This window comes from Cryptomeria japonica, chromosome 10 (assembly GCF_030272615.1).
Source record: "Cryptomeria japonica chromosome 10, Sugi_1.0, whole genome shotgun sequence".
In the NCBI taxonomy this organism is placed as follows: Eukaryota; Viridiplantae; Streptophyta; class Pinopsida; order Cupressales; family Cupressaceae; genus Cryptomeria; species Cryptomeria japonica.
The window spans coordinates 682960024-682978835 of NC_081414.1; the positions used below are offsets into that span (position 1 = coordinate 682960024).

Consider the following 18812-nt stretch of genomic DNA (forward strand, 5'->3'; position numbering starts at 1 on the left):
CAACACTATTACAGATGAAGAACATCATTAGAATGTTGGGTAATGGTTTTGATAAGATTACATGGGGATATTTTAAGGATTTTTCAGAAGAAGATGCATGCAAGAGAAAGGTTACCAGAGAGTATTGTCTAGAGATATGCATATACAATTTGTTTCATGGTTGATATAGATACCTATATGATGGAGGTAGTTGATCCCAAGACAACTTGGGTGATGCCTATGGGTTATGAAGTCGAGGTAGATATTTTGATGGCATATGCAAATCACTTGTTAACTCAATTGGTAGATACAACTACAAAAAGATTTGGCACCTACAAGGAGAAATCTCTACAAGTGCACTCTGAATTAAATAAACTGGTAATTGCTAAGAAAGTGAGAAAGGAAGTGGAGGCATTTATTGAACAACAAGGTTTTACAAAGGAAGCCATTGCAGAAGCAAGAGAAAGACATGCAACACAACATATAGGTGCATCAAGTGCCCAACTGGTACCTCCACCAGTATGAAAACAAGAAGTGAAGATGCAAAGGTTAAGAAAGAGATGCCTCTTAAAGATAATACAGAGAAGCCTTCAAAGATACAATTCAAGAGAAAAAGAAAAATTATTGATCCCCCTGCACCTAAAGCACTGGTAACTATAGGAAAAAGGAAAAAGCAACAAGCAAAGAAATCGAATCAGAAGGTGAGAAGAAAGCCTTAAGAGCTAGTGGTAAGAGATCAAAGGATGTTGGAACTTTCACTGTCAAGAGTGTAAAGAAACTGGTAACAAAGCTTACATCTTTTGAAAAGTTAATTATTTATGTTAAGGAGTATGGTTTATTAACTGCTATGAAGAAAATTTATGATAGTTTTGGTGAGGATGAACAAAGACTGATAGAGGATGTAGTTGTTTTCATGATGAATAAATACAACAAATCCCTAATTGAATTGCAAGGGCTAATTTCAAATTCTTTATTTAATAAGATTGATGCAAGATGGCAGGCTGTTATTAAAAAGACAGAGAATTTATTGAATTCATTCTTAAAAATCTGCAACCTGAAGCTACAAGAGAGGAGATAGATGAAATTATTGCAAAGGTAAAGTCATTTTTCAGATCTAAGAAAAGGTTGACAAGAATGTAAATTGGTGAGACTCAATCAGTTCATATGGAAACTGAGCTGATATTGGAGAAATTACTGGGTTTGATTCCTGATGAGGAAGAGCAGCCAGAGAAGTTTGAGATAGAAGATATTCCAGACAATGTTGATATTAGTGATTTTACACCTAGTGAGATTGTTATGGGAGACCAACTGGTAGATGATCAATCAATCAATACACAGACAAAGACAGATGTCATTACTGATGATGACACCAGTACTAATGATGTTGATGCAACTGATAGTGTAAATGTACAAGTTGATGATGTGCAAATGTCTAAACAACAATAGGGACATGAAGAGAAGAAAGATTGAGAAGACAAGAGCAGAGCCACCGGTACATACACAGATTGTTCTGCAACCAGTAAATGAAAGTGAAAAGAATAAGGAAGAAGAAAATATAGAAGAAATGATAGAGGATAGACCTAAAGAGAAGAAAGAGGAAGAAGAGAAGGAAATAAAGAAATCTAAACCTAAAGTGACATCTCTATCCTTTACTTCTAAGAAGAAATTAGATGATGATGAGGATGATGATGCATTAAGCATACAAGGACCCATTAATATAGATATACTGAACTCTATGGAATTAATGGATATTCCTACTGCAATGCAATCTAGAGAAAAGAAGAAGAGAATGAAGGAACAACAGAAAGAAGCTGAGACAATCAAACATGTAGTTGAAATTTTGTCAAGCTTATTATAGGAGGCAAATACAAACAATTTTGCTACACAGATTGATAGCTAAGTCAATTGGTTAATGATGCTAGTGAACAGATGAAAACATTTCAGGATGCAACATATGTTTGTGTAGAAAAGGAGTATAAGAAGCAAAGGACAGAGCAGTTAATGAAAGATATTGATCAAGCTAAAGTTGCTTTGACTGTTAATAAGGACCACTTGATGGAAGAATTGGAGACTAGTGGTAAGATTCTTTCTACTATGGAAATTTTTTCTTTATTTTGTGATGATTTGGTAAAGAAGAAACAGGAAGCAAAAAAAGAACTTGAAGTTTTAAGTGATTCATTTAAGCCCCTGAATGATTTTGCAATATACTATGGATGGTTGGTTGTTGAACTTCAACATAAGCTGAAAGCTTATGAAACTAAATAGGTAAAGAGAACAACATCCCTACAGGAACTACAAACACAATTGATATCGAAAGTTGAAATCTTGCAGAGAGGGTATAAAGAGTCACAAGCTATCCTTGCTACCCCAAAGATGAGTACTAGTTTGTTGGGTAGATCAAGACACATGAGGAGATAACCCACACTATTTTGGAGACTTGGCATAATGATCTAAAGCAGTTGAAACCTCATTTTAGCGATTCTTTTTCTAAAATTGCAATGCAAAAAACATTTTGAATTCTTATATCTATATATGCTATGCAATTTTGGTGCAATTTTGATGTATTTGTATTTATCTTTTCATGTATTTACTTTCCTTTGTCATTGTTGTCAAAGGGGGAGTAGTTGTTGAAAAGAGTTAGTCAAAATTTTGTTGTAATCATAATGGGGAGTAGCAGTATGAGTCTTGTAATGGTTTAAATTTTTGTAAGAGCATGTAATTGCTAAGGGGGAGTATGTGTCATGAATAGAGTCAATTTTTGTATTGCACACTTAGACAAAAATTTTCCTAAGTGTTGCCATCAATTCCAAAGGGGGAGATTGTTGTCTTGATGATGATGTTTCGGTGTAAAGAGTTGATTGGTGGCTTGTTTAATGTTGTCATTGATGACAACTATTCTTTTATAGTCACATATGTCTTGTAAGCAAACCGGTAAAGCTTAACCGGTAGAGAAGACGGTTTAATAGTGAACCGAAAATAGGTCCTCAACTGGTTAACTAAAATAGAGTTGCATTCAAGCAACTGGTATAGGTGATTGACGAAGATATGGATGATGCGGTTTTATAGGTGTGATGGAGACAGGTATTTGGTGTTATATTCTTGACTGCATTAGCAGATTCAACATGATGATCAAGATTTGATATACAGAGCAGGCTATCTAGAAGAACACTTAACCGGTAGTGATAAAGTCTCTAAGATCGGTAAAAAGGTACAATTTTGTTATATTTTTGGTTTATTATGTCGGTGGCTGATATAAGTTCTGCATATAATGTAAGTTTGTCTAGATTCATTGAACCTAGGAAATTGTTCCAAGATTATGAGCTGACTAAGTTGATGTCTATAAAAAGTGTGATGTTTTATGAGATAAGCATGAATGCATGTATGAGATCGAAGGTGAATATTGAGATTTTGATTGTGCGGTGATTAGTGAAGCTCTGTATTGATGTTTTGTTGAAGTTTTAGAAGAACCAAAGTGGATCTTATCAGACACAAAAGTGTTATATGAAGATCATTAAATTGTTGTTATCCTAATAGTTGTAGCAGTCAAATGCCTTAACCGGGTAGGTCCTAACATGCCTTAATATGTAAATCCCCTAACAGGGTAGCTCAATATCTAAGTTTAAATCCTCTTGTGAGGTTTCTGCTAATAGGGCTCATCATAGAAAATCCCTTCACCAGGTGACTCTTAACAAGGTTAGATCCTAATAGGGCATATTTGTAAGACCTTAACCGGTAAGAGGTTTCTATTCTGCAGATATTGAATCTTGTGGGTACTAATTCCCACTGTGGTTTTTCCCTTTTGGGTTTCCACGTATAAATCATTGTGTTATGGTTGGCATGTTTTATGTAGTGTTTTCTTATGTGATTATTTTCCTTGCATGCTTATTGATTTTAAAGTTGTTAAGAGGTGTAATTAAATTCTTAAGGTTTTTGCTTGCACTGATTCAACTCCCCTCTTAGTTCCTTATAAGTTTATCAGATTCCATAAGTCTAGTGCTTGTATCGAGCATTAACAGGTCAATCTTTTGGTGCAACAACAAACACACTTATAACACCCCTCCTCTCATTGATTGATGGTTGAATTATCCCATAACTATTAGTCTTTTTCTGGTGTCATCTTACATATGCAATGGTGAGGTTGTTCTATTTGTATTGTTCTCCATGTTGTAATGTTTCTTATGACACTTTTATGCACATTGTAGTGCAAATATGACAAGTAATTGTCATACCTTTGGCCTTCTCTTTGGTTGTTTAAAAAAAAGTTGTTCCATCACATTTTTTTTAGTCCTTTAGATAGGGATTTACAAGCCCAACCCCTCGTTAAAAGAAAAAGGAGCCAAAAAAGTAAAGTTCAAGATTGGTGAAGAGTAAGAGATAAAGCACACTTTCATGTTGAGGCTTGATTTTCGATAAGAGACTTGGAGGTGGGACACGTAAGTTTTTAATGCCTTTTTGGGTGGAATATCTTTTTGGGTGCAATATTCTATAGTACCCTTTTTTGCTACCAAAGGCTACAATTTTTTTTTATCATCAATATGCATAAAATATCTATTTTTGACATGTTTCTTTTCAATGACTGCCCCTTTGCATGCATTAATTCTCATGGACCTTTTTGAGCTACTGAAATCAAATCTTTAGCTACTTTTAGGGCAATTTGATTATGTTTTATAGAACATTTTCTTGGGAGAACCTATTCCATGCTTCATTTACTACTAAAAAGCTTTGTTTTCTAACATCCCATCTCTTCCAAATGAATTGTTTTGAAGAAGTTTAATCTATTAGCAAGAAACAAATAGATTTCTTTCAATCACCCTAAATAATCAACTTTTATTGACGTTGTTGCACTTTAGGAATAGGTTGGTATTTAGGGTTTCTTCATAGCCTCCAACATTTATTCTTGTTTCTACATCTCATTCAAAATAAAAGGAAACTTGTTTTTTATTAAGGTAAAAACACGTTTTGAAGGGACTTGAAACCCTTTAACAATAAAGCAAAGAGTAGTCCAGACTTAACAAGGCATTAGGCCAAAAATAGACCACAAAAGACCATGTTTCCCCATAAGATATACAATAAGCCTCAAAACAAAGAGGGGGCAAACAAAATGACAAACCAAAATAAGAGAAACTAGAACACAACAAAGAAAACTAGACAACAAAAATGCTAGTAGCAATAGACCCAACAAGGAGGGAACAAAGCACCAAATCTATTCTAATAGATTCATTGATTGTGTCATCTCCTTTTCAATCTCAATCATTGTATTGGTGATTTTCTTTAACTTTTGGAAATTAGGAGGAGGTCCCACTTCCTTTCTCTTCAAGGTGCCTCTCTTCCTTTTGTTGGGGCTCAAGGAGATGTTTTGATCATTGTTGGTGTCCACATCCATAATATCTTTCAATTGGAATTATTCTTCAAGAGTGCTAATCATATTCTTAAAGATACAACAAGCTTGAAAAATAGTCATGGCAAAATCAATCATGGCAAATTAACTTCCCTACTAGTTAGGCTATCTAGCCTTAATAACCCCCCATCACTTCATCATCCAAACAGTCCCCTTTTTGCCATATAATTTTATCATAATCTTGGACTCCAAAGTTGGTGAAGTAGTCCACAACTTTATTACTTTCCCTATATATGTGGGAGATGTGATAACTTTTGAGAGAGTCAATTATTTTATGAGATAAGACAATCCATCTAGCAATATTTCATGAGGGATTAACTTTTATTTTGAAACACTAAATAATGTTTTTAGAATCCCCTTCAATCCACATTTTAGTACAATTTGTATATTTATCAAGAAAGAGATCCTGATAGGAACCAATGGCTTCGACAACATGGTTTGTCTAGCTACCCAAGGGGAGCACCACTGTTGAAATACAAGTGCAATTATAGTCCTTAATCACTCCCCCACACCCAGTTGGACCCGAATTTCCCTTCACCACCTCATCAGAATTAATTTTAACCCAACCCGAAGGAGGTACATGCCAGCAAATTCCATCACGGTTTTTTCTAATAGGTTTGAAGACTCTAGCAATGTCCAACTGAATTTATTGAGCCTTTGCAATCCTATAATCATAGTCAGTGCAACTTTGAACCTCATTTCTCAACTAAAAACTATTAAGAAAATTGAAGTTTTCCTTCACAACTTTGTAAATTTTGTGGAAAACAATCTCAATAGATAAGGCAGAGTCTCTAAAGATCCTATTGTTCCTTTATTTCCATATACCCTAGACAAAATGAGGAAGGGTATAAAGCCAAAGTCTTTTGATTACTTGATTTTGACTAGGAGCTCTCCATTGAAGGAACAAATCTGACATAGAGGAAGGAAAAACCCCAAAAAAGATTCCAGAGTTGAAGCATTCTCCCCCAAATTTACTGAGCAAAGGGGCACCCAATAAAAATATGGGAAACAGACTCTGCATTGGCCATACAAAGAAGACAAATGTTGGGAAGAAAAAAACCCCTTTTGCATAAATTGTTAGTGGTAAGGATCTTGTTTTGGAGAAGAATCTAGGTGAAGATATTAACTTTTAGGATAAGATTTTTAATCTAGGCCTTGGCCCAAACAGGGCTAGAGGAATTTTGATTATGAGAGAGAAGAACAAAAGCAGAGGAAACATAATACAAACCAGTAGGATCAGCTTTCCACACCATCATGTCCTTCGACTGGTCAACACAAACTAAATTCGGAAGAATTTGAAGAGGGCAAACTAATCTGGACTAAAGGGAAACTTGTTTCCCATTGTAATGACTCTTGCTTTGTTTCCTTCCAAAGAGATTCAATTTTTGTAGCTATACAATTTTAAACGAGTTGTATGCCTCCATATTAATAAAATTTAGGATGTGTTTACCCTTTCTTGCATATTCTAGGCTATGTAAAGCTTATTTCTTCATGGTTACATGATTATCTATATACATTTGCACATATATACTATGTGAAATTTTACATTGAACGTTTGTGGATATTTCTTCCCATTTAGTACTTGTCAAAAACATTATCCTCATATTCGCCTTCAAAAATATTGAAATAAATAATTGTGTGGGTTCATTTAATAGATTCATTGATAATTTGTGTTGTAGTGAGTTGAAAGAAAAACTTTTAATCTAGATGCATCACAATCCTTACCTTTTCATGCATTTGTTATGCCCTTTAATTGGTAGTTAGTAGAGTAGGATTACCTATAGGATTATTTATTGTTGGTTGGACCAACACCTTGCATCTAGATTAGATAGAGAGACAACCCTTAAATCAAAGGTTTATTTTTATTTCTAGCAAGATTCTAATACCTTAAATCCATTCTCAAATTTGATTTTGTTGTTGGATGCGGAATCCATCAAAAGGGTATAGTTTAGATTGACAACAATATCTTATTGACCGTAGATGAGGCCTCTCAATCCTAAATTCCATCCCTTGCATAGTTTTCTTGTTTAAATTTAAACATTCTCATTTCAAAAATATTGCAATTGCTTAATTATCTAATAGATTATTTTTTATGAAATAGACTCTCTCTAGACATAGTGACTGCATGCCTTAATTTAATTTACCATGAATAAATTATGTATTAAGCTTAAAAAAAATTCTAAATTTTTTGTTAGAGTAATTATTTTTAATGATAGATAAAAAGATATTTTAGGGATCTTTGAATTTGGTAGTAAAAAGGAAAATTTACTTAAAATATTGACAAGAAAATTTAAGATTTTTTTTTTCAAATGGTTTATTTTATATTTAACCATGTTATAAAAAAATAATCATAAAAACCACGTAATATTTGTAAATAAATTATTCTTATTTTAGATTTTATTCTCATTATATTAAAAATTTATTTTTATTTATGTTTTATTTTAAAATTTCTGTTATTTTTAATCAATCATTTTTATAATCTTTATTCTAGTAAAATCATTTTTATAATCTTTATTCTAGTAAAATCATTTTAAAGAGTAAAATATGTGATATTATACCAAGTAGCATGCCATTCTTTGTTGTCTATTATGATAGTAGAGATTGATAAAAGAAAAGTTATTTTGAATGACTACTACTCATTGTTGACTGGACCCAATAATCCTCTTCTACATGTTAATGAACACGCTTCTCAAACCCCACAAAATTGTCGCTGCCAATTAACATTTTTATAAAAGCCATATAAATAATTTGACATCTTTGGTTCTATTAACAAAGGATGCACACTTATATCTTATTGGTTTAGAGATCTTGGCTTGACTCTTCTCTTTGGGAGCTCATGATTGAGTTCTTTGATTGTGTTTGGGCCACAAAAGATCCTTAGTTAGGAGATGGTTATCAAAATGCTTGGAAAGCTTGGTTACACTATTCAATGGGAGCTTTAGAATTGATGTGGATTCATCATTTGATGATGGATGGTTCTATTCACGGGATTGGGGATGGTGACATCTTAATGCCATGGATGACTCTTGAGCCATCCAGGTGAGGTGTTGTTGGTTCTTTTTGTAATTGAATAAAAATCATTTGCTTGGAGCTTCATTATTTTTTAGGATTGCATATATAGTTAGCATGAATTGAGTGATATATGCTTATGGAGACCAGAGAGTCTGCGTTAGGCTATGAGATCTCATAGTTTTTTGGGATCATGTGATAGTTATTCTTTGATGAGGATTTCAAAAGAAAGATCGGGGAACCCACACCTAGTTATAGATGTGAATGCATATTGGATCCGAAGATAATATTATTATTTATTAAAAGCCTTTATTGCTTGGGATTGTGAGGACAGGCCAGTCTTGTTTCCCACTCTTGGTCTACTCGATAGGTGAATTATCTGAGAGGTATTTCCCACTTGGTTACCAAATGCATTCTTTATTTTCTATCTTGTTTTATCATGTAGTAAGTAATGAATACGTTTTTACTAAGGACTTGTTGAGAAGAAGATGCATGCTTTTATGAATTTCTGTTGTTCTCATTATTCTTGGTCTTGAGCTATCAATATAGTTTTGAGGAATTATTTGGAGAAGTACAAGAAATGGTTTGTGGCTCTGGGCATATTCCCTTTGTTTTGGGAATTATTGGCTTGTTTGATCTACCTTTAGTATGAGAGGTTTACATCTATTTCTACCATTTTTATTTGATTTGAATATTAGATGTTGATATGCTTTTCAGTTTGGAAATGGTGAAGGAGATCTTACATTACACAACTTGGTGCATGTTAGTGTAGAATAAGGATATAATTTGATTTGAAAGTTATCTCTTTGGTCTTCTTCTTCTTCTTGGGTGCAAAGATGATATGTTGATGACGTGAAATTTTATGTACATGTTGGTATACCTTGGTTTTAGGTATGGTTAGTTTGGATTTTTTACAATTCTTTGTGGTTGCTATTCTAGGTATTATGAGTATGGAATTTACTCAGAGCCTTTGTTATAAATTTGAATCTAATGCTTATGTTCATGTAGAGAATGGTTTAGGTTTTTGTGATAGTTGACATGGTTCACCTGGGCATGTTGTTTTCCTTCCACATGTAACATGTTGGAGGATGTAAGGATTTTTTTACTTGCTAGTGGTTATCATGGTTTCTTTTGCAAGTTTCTTGTTTGAGCATGAGAGCATGATGAATATATTGATCGTTGGTGAATATTTTGATGGTAGATGGATGGTTTTCCCCTTGCCTGTGATTCCTATGGATGTATTTACAATGCATGATGTCAAGTGGGAGAATGTTAGCATTAAAGTGCAATGTACCTTCTAAATCCTATGAAATGGTTCCAACATCCTTGAAAATTATCGTAAGGAACTTAGGATGTACTAGGAAAATAATTTGTAATATTTAATTATCACCATTGTTTGTAATGCATTCATAAGGGGTGATGGGTTCCACTAGAAGTGGTAAAGTGGGTTGTGAACATAATTATTTAATATTATTTTTCTCACTTATAGATGTCTAGAATAAGATATTTATTTACTTGGTAAGTGGAAAAATGAGTGACCTTTGAGCTTCTCCAGGTGGGGGCTTTGAAGAGGCAACATATGTCTCTTAGTATTTCGTCATTTATTGTATTTAATGTAATGTTTGTCTTGCAAGAACGGGCATCCAAGTTGGAGCAAAATTATTGGAGCCAAAACTGGTGTCATTTCAACTTCTATGGAGGCATTCCAAGGGTTTTGGTTTTCAGGAATGAAGAGGCTTATTTGTACATATTTTTGGTGGTTTTGGAGGTCTCATGGTTCTATAAATTTAGCCTTTTGGGTGTAGAATTAGTTTCAAATGATTGAATGTAGAGTTTCTTTACAAGAACAAAGATATGTGGGAGGAATAAGGAGATTGTTCATGTGTACATAGGTAGTGCTATGTTGGATAAAAAGTGGAGAGTGGGAGTGATTGTATTGTAAGAACATTTATTGTTGATAATGTAAGCTTGGCCTCTCTTCTTGGTGGAGTTTTTTCTGCAAGGGCTTCTCCATATAAATCTTGTCAATTTTGTGTTGATCTTATGTTTCTGATTTATGCCTTATTGCTGATGTCTTATGCTGATGTTGATCATTATTTTTTGTTGTTATAAGTTCACATAAGATAGGTTTATTATGCATGATAGGTAGGCTGATTTTTTGTTGTCCATATTAAGTCAGTTTAATTTTTGGATTCATATTGTAGCCATCCAAGCCTTGTATCTCATCATTCGGTTAGTTTATTGGATGGAGATTGATATTCACAATCTTTGACCATATTGAACCTGTTTATTTCCCAACACTAGGTTTCTTAATTCTTTCAATTTTTTGGGCACTTTTACCCTTTTTCCATCTAAGTAGAGATGCGACTAAAACAATTGCTAGCTTATAATATAATTTTTTTACTTGTACAATATGAATAGTTCTTCTTCAATGGTTGCATTTAAAGAATCATCAACCTCTTTGACTAATAGATTTGTTGGGACCTTTGTTGAAGATGGATTTTCCTAGACTATGTTTTCCATTATCTTATTTTGAGTATGTTATGTATTAAGATAAAAAATATAAAATTGTCCAAGTTATAATCACTCGATAATTTCAGTGGTTACAACAATCACCATCAAAATCAACAATAGTCATAGGAACTATTGCAATTGCTAATAGTTCTTGATATCTCATCTACGCCTATTTACTAGCAAAGGAAGTAGTGAAAAATTAAAGGAATGTGAATGAGATTTGGCTAAGTGTTAAATTGTTGGAGATTCCATGGTTCTCAAAACCATAGGAACCCTCAAGTTTTTCTAGGTTCCTATATAGGTGTTGACACCCAACCAAAGGAGAAGAAGTGACAATGGATTTTGAGTAGAATAAATAAAATAGCCAAGGATGGAAGTTGGAGGTTCAGTTTGTTCTCAAAAGAATCAAAAGCATCGATAGAGTTCCAAGCTTCATGGGGACACTTCATTGTTGATAGGTAGGATCCAAGAAAGAAAAGTAAACTTTAAGAAAGTATAAGGGACAAAGTTGAAGGTGAAAACTAAGAGTTTTTTGAGGCCTCATGGAAGGTAGAGGAGGTCAAGTGTTTGAGTGGAGAAAGTTAAGAAGTTACTATTAGGAATGTTAGTGTTTCTAGAAACAATGCGAACCCCTAACAACGTTTCTGATTCCAAGGGAACCAATGACCATTGATGTAAAGAGGCTCTGATAAAGCTTACAAGAATCCAATGAAAAGGAAAAGAAAGAAGAAAGGTCTCACCTTGGAGGAAGTAGAAGAAGGCCAGAAACATAAGGTAAATGCCAAGTCCAACCACTATTTAAAAGCGTATGTGCCAAAAATGTAAGGTTTGTGCTTGATGTAGAATGGGAGATGAAGTACAATTTAGCATAGGGCTTGATCATTGATAGGTGAAGTTTGGAGGGGTTATAATGGACTTTCTAACTCCTTTTTGGGTACAATAGTCTATAGGATCCTTTTTTTCTACCAAAGGATACAGATACATCTTTTTTTGTCAATATGCATAGAATGTCCATTTTTGGCATGTTTCTTTTTAATGGCCCTCCCTCCACCTATATTAATGCTTGCCGACCTATTTTAGCTACCAAAATTAGATCTTTAGATTTTCTAAAAACAATTTGATTATTTTTTCTAGTACAATTTCTTAAGAGAACCTATACCATATTTCATTTACTATTTTAGTCCTCCCTTTTCTAACATCCCATCTCTTCAAGTGAATTTTCTTGAGCACATGATCTATTAATTAAGTTGTTCTCTCACTCCTAGATGATTAGATTTCATTAACATGGTTACATTTGAGGAATAGGTTGGTAAATAGGGTTTCTTCTTAGCCTCTCATATCTCTTCTTGTTTCCGCTCTCTTTTTATTCAGTACGTTTCCTATTGTAATAGTTCTTCCTCTGTTTCCTTACAATGGCATACAATTTTCTTAGCTTTGCAATTATAAACAGTCTCTATGCTTGAAAGTTAGCATTCTTTACCTCTTCTCGCATCTTCTAAGATGTGCAAAGCTTTTTCCTTCATGGTTGCATGATTTATTTGCATGTTTTTATGCATGTATGTTATGTGAAATCCTTTTCCTTCAACTACTAAACCAGTCTTTGTCTTCTATTAGGATAGTAGAGATCGATAAAAGACCCAGTCTAACAAAACTATTTTGAACGACTGCTGCTCATTGTTGACCGGACCCAATAATTCTCTCTCTCATCTTAATAAACACGTTTCTCATAGACCACAAAATTGTCACTACCTATCCACATGTATATAAAAGCAATATAATACCCCCAATAATGGATGTTCTTACTTTAAGATTTAGTTTCTCAAATTGGACTTGATGGGCAACGCAATTTTGTTCAGACGACATCATGGGCGTGTTAAGATCATGAAATTAGATGGGCAAGTGTTGAAGGTGAAGGGGCCTCTCATAGTAGACGACATCCTCGCAGATTATCCAGGCTATGCCATTTTGCATTCAGAAGCAGTTCGTCATATGGGAGTGAAAGCAAAACCTCTTGATGGATCTGCATCTCTCAACGCTAAGCACCTCTATTTTCTTGTTCAATTGCCAAAGGTAGAGAATCACAAACGGGAGCCAAGAAGAGTCCGTTCAGGGATACCCACGAATGCAAAGTCCAGGCTTGAAAGTATGCTCTTAACACGCAGATCCATTTCTGATATTTCTCACATGAATTGTGACCCATCATCTTCTGAGATCATGAGTGAAGATAATGGAGCTGTTCGGGTTAAAGTCCGGTTGACAAAAGCTCAGCTTATTGAAATGATGGATGAGAGCCAAGAGAGTTCTGTTACAGTGGAAAGAATCCTGGATTCAATCCTTAACCATGAGAAATCCCAACAAATGGAAAGAGGAAAGGAGGAGGAAGATAGGGAGGAAAAGGAAGAGAATTTGGCATGGAAACCCTCCTTAGGGAACGTAGGTGAAACTTGCAGAAAAAGCGAGGGGCTTATGGATTCCTCTGCTAATGTTAACATCTCGATTACATAGATGTTATTTTTCTTCCGAGCTGTTATGAGAATAACTATTTGTTCATAAGCATTTGTGTAAAACATTTGTTCGTCCATTACAGATTAAGCACGTGAGGTTTTCGCTCCTGCACAGTAGAAATCTCTTCTAATCATGTAGTCTTATGGAATATGTTCACCTTCACCTCTATACTTATTTTTGTGTTTGTTTGTTCTTAATATCACACACGTACTTGCTTTGAGATGTAGAAAATAACTTTGGTTTATGTCAATGGTAAGAAAGCCTAGGGTAGAGAAAAAGAGATATGTTTGGACTTCTAGAATACTTTGCAATTAAAGAATCTAATGTAAATGGAATGATATCTAAATATAAGAATCTAGCTTTAATTCTTTTGAATTAGATGTCTTTTTGTAATGTGGAAATTGAGTAACAAATGGTTTCAAATGAGATAGGAGATGTTCATAATATATGATCTTAGTAATTAATTTCAAATAATTCACATATGGATTAGTGAGGTAAAACTAATTTTGTGAAAGACTTAAGCTTGCATGACCATTTGACCATTTTAAAAATATAGTTTAGTCTTGTAGTAGGTAATAGTGATTTTTTTAGTGGCTAATATTCGTCAATTGACTATTTTTTGAAATTCGAGAATCAAAAGTTGGCTAATAAGTTCAACTTTTAAGGTGACTTGAATCGCCACATTTTTACAAATTTTTATTTAAGTGTTATTTAAATCGCCAGAGAATTTATTTTATTAATTTTTTTAATTCAAAGGTTTGCCATAATATTCAATAAATGATTGGATCAGATTTGCCAACATATTATAATTTATTGTAGAAATTTAAATTAATTGAGGAATAATATATCATAATTATTAGTTATCTTAGCGTTATATCAACAATCTTTTGTTGGCACCATTGATTTAAAATATAATCTAATGACCTTCATTGTATTCCATGAGGTAAATTGTATCTACAAGTTGTAATGCTCGTGGGGTTTGAAATTGCTTTTGAATTGTTGACCTCAATGAAAATCTATGGTCTAAAAGCAATTTTTGACCCCATGAGTATACAAATTGTTGGTACATATTATCCCACAAAATACAAAGAGAGCTATTAGATTATTTTAAATTAATGTTAGAAACTAAATAAAGTAGAGTCTAACCCTTAAATTCATTAATGATTTCAAACTTTAGGCCTCTACTTTTCTATAAAAAACTATTTTTTTATATGAAAGGATTTGCAATAGTAATTAATGCACACTCTTATTATTTTTCAAGATTCACCAATATTTTCTACCAAAAAAATGATATAAAAAAATTTGCTGATAAAATTAATATTTTTCTTTTAAGAAAGGAAAGTTTTACCAATAAAAAATATTATTATTATTATTTTAAATTAAATATTTGCCAAGATTCTATACCATTTTTTGAGACTGGGTTTCTTAAAGTTATCACTGATAGGTAATGTTGTGTGGCCTAGTCTTGAACTAGATTACACCATGCACTCTAGTCTTATAAGGTCAATTATTGTTTGATAAGATATAGTCATGTTTAAGTTTATTGGAAATGGAAAATACATGGTGTATATTGATCATGAGTTCATACATCAAATATATCAAATAAAGTGCAATGACAATGCATTGATGATATTTGTGTAAAGTGACATTAAGGAATTTATTAAACTATAGCATAGTGCATACAAATATAAATGAATAATACACTGTAAAGTATGATAAATGATAAGATTAAAAATATAATATTTTAATAGGGATGATGTCAAGATGTCTTCATGTACCTATATATTTTTTTATTTACACCTTAAAAGATGTCATTTGTCATATTATTGATTTTCAATTTTTTGTTTCCCTGAAACTAACGTCAAAGCCTAATGCTAGGTACTGCCAAAAAAACAAATTAGGTTAAAACATTGTTTTAGACTATGGAAACATTAGACTAATTCATCGAAGTGGATAAAATCCTTTGGCATTTTTTTGGGCATTTTGTAAAGGTATTTAAAACATGAAGATAACCTTAACAACTATACTCAAGCTATTTGGAATCCCTAAACATTATCACAAGATTCATGACAACATTGGTTACAATCATACCTATAAAAAATAAGCAAAAAAAGATCATTTTTGTATATGCACCTTAAGATATACCATTATTAATCTATTAATCATTAGGGGTTAATTAATTTTAGTTTCTTTTTTAGAAGTTTTGGTTTTAGTTTCTGCTTCGACGGTTCTATGTAGTTCAACTACTCTAACAAGGAATGACTTAAATCACACACACTAAGATTACACTTCTAGGCTTAAAAGTGTTAAACACTCAGAGTTGAATGACATTTTCTAGGCTTAATATGTCTCTCAAGGTCTATAGCCATACTAAGAATACACTTATAGGCTTAAAAGGGTTAAACACTCAAAGTTGAATAACATTCTCTAGGCTTAATATATTGCCTAGTGTGTGTGGTTTAAGGCTGGCCCTCTAACATGGCCTTCTTTTATCTCAAATTGTTTCTTCTTTTTTCGTAACATAATAATACATATATAATTTCCTCTTTTGCCAATTTACTATTTTCATTAGAAATCCTAGTATGACAGTGGTATCGGAGCATGGGGATATATATTCAGAATCAGTATTTTTAGAACCATTACTAAAGAGACATATTTCTAGTTCATTTTTGTCATGAGGAAAGAGTAAATTTTCATCAATAGACTAGGAAATCATATAGCTCAAAAAGGGGATTATCTATAATGCTTGAATTTTTGCAGCATTCCGTGGGCACATATAACATTTTAATTTTATCCCAACTAGTTTCATTGTCAAGTATTTCCAATGTTTTTTCTACTCTCATCACTAGTTCATTATTCTTTTTGCATGCAACATCAATCGTGCTTTCATTTGAACATGCAAGGGGAGTATCAAAAACTAAGGATTCCTTTGGCAAACTGTTAACTGAACTTTTGCATGCTGCTAATTGTGACCTCTGGGCATTATATTCTAACAACAGGGGGTTGAATTTAACATAAACCATATCTTCTCCCTTTGCACAAACAAAATCTTCATTGAGAGAGCAAGAAGATAGAGGAAACACATATTTAACCGGTTCAACCAAATGATTTTTACATGCATGCATTTCTTTTTCTAATGTTTTCTCAATCTCAAAACTTTTATTTTGAGATTTAGTCAATGATACATTCATACCTCTTTCAGTGTTTCTGGCATTGCAAGTAAATTCCTCTATTTCGACCTCAATGATATAACCATTTTCATACACTACTCCATAATGAAACTTTTCATCTGAACCTTCCAAGAAACCAACTTGGAACAAAGATGATCTTTTGTTCATCTAGTGGTGCCTCTTCTTCAAGGAGAATGAATGATTGTTCACTTGACCTCTTGTCCACGCATGCTAGAAAGGATTCAGGCTTCTCATCTTCAAATGGGTACAAATTTCCTCTTCCTTGCTAATAGCGATCCTAAGGTATTGATAGTTCTGCTAATGTTGGCACTGAATCTCGGTCAACAAGAACCGAAAAATTGTATGATACCAGTTATTTTAATCTTTTTGTTGCGGCCTGATAAGTTTCTAGTTCAAGATCACTCAGTCGATAATATCTTTCATGCACACTTTTCACTAGTAATGCAGATTCATAATCTTCAGATGGATTTAACTTCGATCTTTCATCTTCACAAATTCTTTCTTTAAAAGCATTCCAAAGAGATTGAATCTATTCGTCATTTTTAGCATTAATTCCTTCAATCATTATTGGTGATCTTTTTTTGAATTGATTTCTTGGTTGGGCCTGGCCTTGAATCATTTTTCCGTGATCTTCAATTGAAAGAGAGTCACCAACCTTCATTTTGGGAAGGCACCATTAAATGTCTGAAACAAGAAAGAACTAGTCTCTTCGATTCCCTAGTAGAGTCACCAAAAATCTGTTGGTTAACATGTTTGTTACTTCAGTTTTGTACTCTTTTTCCCATATCAATGACAATTCTGACCAATAATTAAGTCACTTGCAATGGTCTTTACAAGTGCTCTCTGCTTGTTTTACAAGGTGCAATTACCTTTGCAAGTTATGCAATGAATAGAAATACAGGGTATGCTTTTAACCAGAAAGCATAAATGACACACTACCATCTATCCATAGCCATGAAATAGATGTCAAAGGTCAAATCCAAAATTAAGTGCATGTACAAAAACTGACACAAAGTTCACTCCTCCTACACCCATGGATGAGAAACAAGAAAAGGATGAGCAGTAGATCTACGTAATAGATTAATTAATTTGAATTCAAAGATTTGGAAATAAAAATCCACATTATTTGATATAATGGAGATTGCATTAGAAAATGATAGAAGAGATGTAAGAATTGTAATCTAAAGAAATCACAAATAAACACATAGATTTATCAATATCTCCTTTGTTTACCAATACAAAACCGAGTTCATAGACTCCTCCCACTATACAACAAACAATGATTGAGAAAAACAATTGCCCCCCCTATCTTTCTTTCCATTACCCATTTTAAAGCCTTTCACCTTACGAGGCTTCTCAGTTTTTGTAACCATTTCTTGGAAATTAATTTTTCCCGATATAACTTTTGGTTTCTCCTCTTTTCATAACTTTTCACTTTCCCACTCCTAAAATATTTCAATTAAGTTTTTTTCTTCAGCTAGTATACAACTTGATCTCAATAAATTTTTTATAAAAAGGCCCATTTATACAATGCTTGTTGTTGAGTCAAACCAATAAGATATATTCTATAAATCTTCAACTCATTACTTCCATGAATCACATCTCAACACTCAGTCTTCCAAACAGAGACATGATTTAGAGACTTAAATTTAGAAAACACAGCTAGCTCAAGTCCTCAAACGTAATAGATTAATTAATTTGAATTCAAAGATTTGGAAATAAAAATCCACATTATTTGATATAATGGAGATTGCATTAGAAAATGATAGAAGAGATGTAAGAATTGTAATCTAAAGAAATCACAAATAAACACATAGATTTATCAATATCTCCTTTGTTTACCAATACAAAACCGAGTACACAGACTCCTCCCACTATAAAACAAACAATGATTGAGAAAAACAATTGCCCCCCCTATCTTTCTTTCCATTACCCATTTTAAAACCTTTCACCTTACGAGGCTTTTTAGTTTTTGTAACCATTTCTTGGAAATTGATTTTTCCCCGATATAACTTTTGGTTTCTCCTCTTTTCATAACTTTTCACTTTCCCACTCCTAAAATATTTCAATTAAGTTTTTTTCTTCAGCCAATATACAACTTGATCTCAATAAAATTTTTATAAAAAGGCCCATATATACAATGCTTTTTGTTGAATCAAACCAATAAGATATATTCTATAAATCTTCAACTCATTAATTCCATGAATCACATCTCA

General features: G+C 33.0%; 1 protein-coding gene across 1 annotated transcript; it reads left to right on the forward strand.

The window, feature by feature from the left end:
* The first annotated feature begins 12733 nt into the window (after positions 1-12733).
* LOC131063417 (uncharacterized protein At1g66480) lies at positions 12734-13405 on the forward strand. The gene has a single exon (XM_057997223.2). The coding sequence runs from the start codon at positions 12734-12736 to the stop codon at positions 13403-13405; it is 672 nt and encodes a 223-aa protein (XP_057853206.2).
* The last annotated feature ends 5407 nt before the right edge of the window (positions 13406-18812 follow it).